Genomic DNA, 6686 nt, shown 5'->3' with positions numbered 1-6686 from the left:
GGGGGGGGGGGGGGGGGGGGGGGGGGGAGAAAAACCCCTCCAACGATATCGCTCTTGATTTAAAAGAGCTCGTGATGTTTTTAGGCATAAAAGCTGGGTTTGGTCTTAAATCAGCTGAGCTGCCGTCAGCCTGAATTCTAAGACATGACGGAGCGACAGAGAAGGCAGATAAATCACTCACTCTCTTAGCGGATGTTAAAGCCAGCAGCAGGGCTGTTTAAAGAGACAATAATTTAAGTGGAACCTGATCCAGAGGCTCAAATGGAGCTTTGATCAGGACCTGCAGGACCAGTGTTAAATCCCACTGTGGAACAAGTGGGTGTGAAACAGGCCTGCATCTCTGTACACCTTTTAGAAAACGCTTCATCAGCGGATGATTAAAAACTGTTGTCTCCGAACCCTTCATGGCAGGAAGAGATGGATGCAGCATACGTTTTAATCGTGCTGAACACCAAATTTCTGTCCATCAGCTGTTGTAGAAAGGACAGCATGCCACCTAGTGGACATGAGGTGGCCTCTACACCCTTCTCTGTACAACAGCGCTGAAAAGCTGTCTGCTTTGATGTGTACAGCGCTGTGGTAGATGCAGCACGTGAAAGCTGAATTGTGCGCACTACATCCTGTGGAAGACCCATCCTCTCTAATGCCCCTTTTCCACCGTCACAGAGCGGATCAGATCAGTTCGGGTTGGTTCAGATCGGTTCGGGTCTGTTGTGTTTCCATGTACATTTCTGGACCAGCTCTGTAGGCGGGGACTAGAATCCAACTCGTCTTACCACCTGGTGGCAGTAGTGCTCCCTTAAGCTACTTACTAGCCACCACTAAACGTATTAGAACAAGAACACCCTGAAGGTTTTGTCACACGATGTTGTAGAAGAGATGTCATGCTCTAATGGAGTACCTCATGAGCTGTAACTTATAAACCTGATTCATAATCCTACCTTACTGCCTTCCCTGCTGCTTTAAACCCATGTGTTTTTCATTTTAGTATAGATTTTTACAATAAAGATGTATTAAAAATATCTTCACTTTTATTATTTGCAGATATGCACAAGGTTCATGTTAAAATTGCAAAACATCACACTGTGCTGTAATCTTTGAAACTGCTTTTACAATAAGATACAGACTTGAAAACAATTAGGTTAAATTTTGTCCTTGAATTTTAAAGATTTGTCTTTCATTAAATTAAAACATAAATTTATTACTTATTAATCTAAAAAAGTCAAGTCTGGTCCTCTGGACATTCAAAAAACAAAACTAACAAAAAACATTTAGTTTATTTATTATGAACTGTATTGTTTGTTTTGTGAATGTCCAGAGGACCAGACTTAACTTTTTAGATTTTTCTACCTGGATTATTGAGCAGCATCAGGATATTAATTAATAAATAGTCAGTTGGTTTGTGAACACCATGGGGTCCTAGAAGAGCTGAAGAGGTGGCTGTTGATGTCTGTGCCTCCCTGGTGAAGATGCTGCTCCCACAACCCTGAAGCAGAAGAGGATGGATGGATGGATGGATGGATGGATGGATGGACGGATGGACGGACGGGTGGCGAAGGAGGAGACCATCAAACAGCAGGAGTGGTCAGTTCAGGTGAACTCCTGCCTGTTTGCTTCAGATCAGCTGTTCAAATCTCTGCAGGTTCAAATAAAAGGTGCACCAGGACTTTCAGCTGAATCTCTCGGGCCACAGTTGTATGGCCAATAACTGATAACTGATAACTGTCCTTTCTGAATTTTTGACTGTTTTTGTGTCACTTCATCCTAGAACCAAAAAATTATAACATAATAACAGTTGAGCAGATTCTAGTAATCTTTTCTTAGGATCCATTAAAGATCAAATGCAATTGGAAATTCTTCTCAACTTCCAGTATGAATTTAAACAAACACTATATGAACTTAACATTGTAAAATTTGTTTAGGAAATTTAATGTTCAAGGACACCACTTAAGAAAAAAATTGTTTAATAGGAAAAGTAAGAAGTGAAAAATGTACAAAAATAAAAAATACTGCGTCCAACTAATGATTGTGTATCTGTGTGTCCCTCGTCTCACGGGCTTCATCCAGAAGAAGACACAAGTGTTGTTCCTGCTGTGTCCGCTTCAGTTCTTCATGTTCATTCAGTGATGAAATAAGACTTTTCTTTACTGGACTCTTTTCTCTTTCTCTTCACTAGAAAGAAGAAACAGGTGGTTAATTCAAGCTACATACTGTTTTTGAATAAATGCATGAAACAAAGAAAGGTGCTGCTAACAGCTATAATAGATATATTAATAATAATAAACTGATCAAATAAGAAAATGAAAAATAAATTGATTTAAAAATAATGAAAATGATAATAATGGATATATGAATCAGAAAGTATTATACAGATGCAGATATTCTTTGTCATTCGCACCACATGTGGTACATGTGGTGGATCAAAATTATGTTCACAGGGTCCCAGTTACATCCAACAATAAAATATAAAAGAAAAACAGTAATAAGATCTAAGATATGAACTAATAAAAACATCAACTAAAAATATGATAAGCTCTAATAGCATAAAAACATTAAACACAATACGCAGAACAGCAGCACGGACATGAGTCTGTGTGAACAGACGAGCATGCATGAACACAGCAACATGAAACAGATCAGCAGCAACATGAAACAGATCAGCAGCTACATGATGTGATTCTTCACAGTGTTATATATTCATATGGCTGCACAAACTCAAGTTCATGTTGCTGTTTGACGTATTGTTTTGATTGTTTACTGCTATTAGTGCTTAGTGTTTTATTAGTAGATGTTTTTTAGTTGATATTTTTCTTAGTTCATATCTTAGATCTTATTACTGTTTTTATTTTACATTTTGTTGTCTGTAACTGGGACCCTGTGTACATAATTTCATCCCAATTCAGTATTTATTCAACATTTTAGTTTTTTACTTTAAAAATAAAATAAATCAAGTCCTTATCGGCACAAATAAAGTGATGTGGAACAGTTGCATCTGTTCTTACCGAGCACAGAAGCTGCAGCGTTGTGCTGCTCTGTGAGGTGCAGACTCCTCTGATGGAGCAGGAGCAGGAGCCGGGAGGCTTGTAGGGTTTAATGCGGAGTTTAGAGATGAACCGTCACGCGCTGAAAGACGTTCTGGATAAAATACAGTGAGAAACGGGACCGGAGGACAGTTAGCATTTATGCAAATTAGCTTAGCATCGTAGCACCGACGTTGTACTATTATGGCGTCAGCCTCTTTTGTTAGTTAAAAATATGTTCAGAACCGATGGGATGAGTAACTTAAAATATGTTTAAAGTTAGAAAACACTCACCATCTTCTATAAATGGTTCAAGTAGAGCAGTAGCCATGTCCAAACCACCCTCCAATCCTCCATCTAGCTCGCTTTGACTTTTTTCGTCGGCCACCAAGCACAACAACACCTGCACTTCTGCATTTGACCACGGCTTTGATATTATTGTTGTTGTATCCACCTTATTCCGGATTTGGCGCCACTACCCATAATTCATAGCGGAAGCCGGTTGTTTACTTCCGCCCGCGATCCCGCGCTGTTGTTTACGTTTGTGGGTTAACACACTTGCTAGCAATTTAATGTTTTTGACACAAAAGTTTCCTTTACCTGAAGTAAATGGCAGCACATCAGAGGTGGATACATTGCAAGGATGTTTTAAAAAGCTGCGAAGATAAGTCGTTAACTGTGTCTCACCCATCATTTCTCACGGACTGGGTAGATGATATGAAATCATGGCCCGGAATTACCTACATCGATATTATTAATTACCTTGTTTTTTCTGAAGGCGTCGATGGCAAGGAATTGCGGAATTATAAAAGCACAGAGGCGTATAATTACCTCCACAGCAACAAAATAGATACAGTTTTGCTCAAGAAACAAGGCGACTTTATCTTTCTGAAAGCAGCTGTTGAGCCGAGCCAGAGCGTTGGTCAAGCTAAACACTTAGCATGGGTCATGCTCAGAGAAAGTGGAGTGGTAGAAACGGTCGGCTGTTCCTGTATCGCCGGATTGGGAAAATCATGCAGTCATGCGGCAGCTATTCTGTGGAAGGTATATCACTTATCTGGATATCAGAATATTTACATCACTGAATCAGAATCACTGAACTGGGCGAAAGCTGTGAGCTTCCTGTCTGCCTGTGTTTACATGTGGAAGCCAGAGCATTGTGCAGCCTGTGATCTACTGTCACAAAAAATTAAACATTAAAAAGGCTGTACAGTATTTTTATATTATTTGTTTTTAAAAAAGTACAGACTGGATGCAAGGCAACCTAACATTTACAGAAAAGGAAAAAATAAATGACATCAGCAGGGATGTAAATAACTTGTTTCATTTTATTAGGAGCAGTGATAGCTGAAGTCTGTTAAATTGTTACAGGTCCGTCCAGAATGCTGTGATCAGTGGAAAGACGGGGCTAGCATGTACAGATGAGCAGCGCAGGTGGAATGCTGGGACAGCAAAGAATCTTCAACCCAAACGTCTAAGCATGATAAACTTCAGACACCACAAGGCAGAGCAGCAGTATAACATCAACTCAAGGGCTGCAGACACGATTAGTCTTTATTTTCATAAGTGTTATAAGGACTTGATCTTGTACAGGCATTGTAAATTCATTGTTGTCATCTCCTTCCAGTGCTGACACAAGAGTGTTAAATGTTTCTAACGCTATACCAGTGTACAGCAAAGCGTCTGCGTCATTTTGTAGAAGAAAAAATGCAACTTCATCACACTGAGTCGTCTTGTCCTGGACATCTTTTCTGCCAGACGTGTTGCAGTATTGATGATGATCTTTTAGCGAAGGGTCCTCCCACTGTGTGTGGACTGAGTGCAGATGTGGCCCAGGAGGTTGTGTGGAGACGCTAGCCAGGTCTGGGATGACTGACGGTGAATCTACGGTGCACTCTGAATAACACAAAAATACAAAATCAAATCAGCGTAACACAACCTGTCAAGTGTCACTTACCTTATTACGTTTTAGGAAGGAAATTTGTAATTCCACACTCGTACACACATGATACATCTTAAATGTCAATAGTGCTGTTTTAGTGGGGCTTTAGCCCCCTTAAATTTTCCTAAGCCCCATCAAATTATGCTATAATATCAAAATATTGTGATTAGATTTTAGTTTTTCATCCTTAAAAAAATCAGTTGGAGCTAGGTTGCATTTAAGCTTTTTCTTTAAAGAGTTTAAAAGAAGTTTTTTTTTCAGCTGTGTCTGTTTCAAATAACCTGCCTCTAATAACTCAACATATTCTTTATTAACAAAATCCCCAGACTTTTACAGCCCTGGGGGCTGAATTTTACCAGGTTGCTAAATAAAAAGCTATTCTCGGACAGTTACATGAAATCATATACATCTCTGCTAGCATGCTACTGATGTTAATTACTAACCACTTTGTCTTTAAGATTTGGATTTGGCTGCCAATCAAGTACTTTCTCTTAGTGATAAAGTATTTTGGAATTAAATTAATAATACACTAACATCCACAATAACACTGCAACCAGCTAGCGCTGATGCTAACACCATCCACAGTATAGTAATTATAACATTACAATTATAACATTAATAATAATATAATTCAGTAAAAGATAAGAGCTAAGCATGATTAAAATGTGAAGCGGGGACAAATCACATTTTCAATTTCACTCACCGGGAACAGATTCGGCCGTTTTGTCGATGTTGCTGGAAGCTGTCTGGCTCACAGTGGTCCGGATGAGCTGCCTTCTTTTCTTTGGTGGGGCCCGGTCATAGCCCAGATAGAGCTCCGGGTCGGGGTGAAGCTCTGTGGGCTTTTTATCAATAAAATGAAAGGAGCAAACATAAACTCTCTTCGGGGGGTATTTGAGTTTTAAAGCTGCCAGCCACGCTCGTTTTCGATCCTCCTTCCTCGGCATGGAGTGCAGTTCGTAACGCGCTGGGCACACACAGGCCTTTCGAAGTTGTTGATGTGCAAAACAATACGTTTCTAGCTCGTCTTTCAGTTTTCTGGAGCTGTTGTGACAGCCAACAACAGCACAAGTTGAACCCGAACTCATATTAGAATTGTTTAAGCCTCCTGCTACAGCACAAATTACTAGAATTTGTCATTAGCAAAAGTGCCTGTCATTAGCAAAAGTGCCTCTCGCTTTAGCTCACCGGAAGTATAAAACCGGGAGGGGGCGGTACCTGTCTGTCATGGCAGCCCACATACGCTCTTGCAGAATAAGGTGGATAGCTTCAAAATACTAAAAGATACGCTCCTCGTGTTATCGCTAATGGCAAGCGGTAGAGAAAAAAATGGTGGATCGGGTTGTTTGGAAAAACTCCACAGACTCCTCCCCCCGACCAATCAGTGACCGACAGTGTTTCTGACGTCACGGCGCGGCTCGCTCGGAACCCTTGAGAAGCCGGGCCAGAATTTAGCGAGGCGAGCCGGTTTCTGGAACAGTGGAAAGACCTCAAACGCGCTTCAACCCGGAAATATCCGACCCGCGCCGTGACGGTGGAAAAGGGGCATAAGCGGATACGTTCAGTGGCCAGACCCACAGGTGCTGGCCTATTTCTGGGTAACTCCTGGTTGCTCCTTCTGCCTCGAGGAGAGCGTCCTCCCTCCACGGCAGTTTCCACGGGCGCCCCGACAGCAGGCGTTGCAGGACTGGGAACCATGGTGCGCTCACGCGTTCGGGGGCCAC

At 41.2% G+C, this 6686-nt stretch overlaps 1 protein-coding gene across 1 annotated transcript; it reads right to left on the bottom strand.

Annotated features, from left to right (window-relative positions):
- Positions 1–4404: 4404 nt before the first annotated feature.
- LOC119426176 lies at positions 4405–6192 on the bottom strand. Its single transcript, XM_037693749.1, has 2 exons — positions 5666–6192; positions 4405–4916 (listed from the first exon to the last, which is right to left on the bottom strand). The coding sequence occupies exons 1-2, from the start codon at positions 6048–6050 to the stop codon at positions 4549–4551; spliced, it is 753 nt and encodes a 250-aa protein (XP_037549677.1). The 5' UTR covers positions 6051–6192; the 3' UTR covers positions 4405–4548.
- Between the last annotated feature and the right edge of the window lie 494 nt (positions 6193–6686).

Source organism: Nematolebias whitei, chromosome 19 (genome assembly GCF_014905685.2).
Source record: "Nematolebias whitei isolate Nwh7 chromosome 19, NemWhi1, whole genome shotgun sequence".
NCBI lineage: Eukaryota > Metazoa > Chordata > Actinopteri > Cyprinodontiformes > Rivulidae > Nematolebias > Nematolebias whitei.
The sequence above is the reverse complement of the archived record's forward strand: the minus strand, read 5'-3'. Positions and strand labels throughout refer to the sequence as shown.

Excerpts from the sequence above, each read along its gene's own strand:
- LOC119426176 (XM_037693749.1), bottom strand. The coding sequence starts at position 6,050 with ATGAGTTCGGGTTCAACTTGTGCTGTTGTTGGCTGTCACAACAGCTCC. Across the intron at positions 4,917-5,665 it reads AACGGCCGAATCTGTTCCCG|AGTGCACCGTAGATTCACCG; the intron begins GTGAGTGAAATT and ends TGTGTTATTCAG.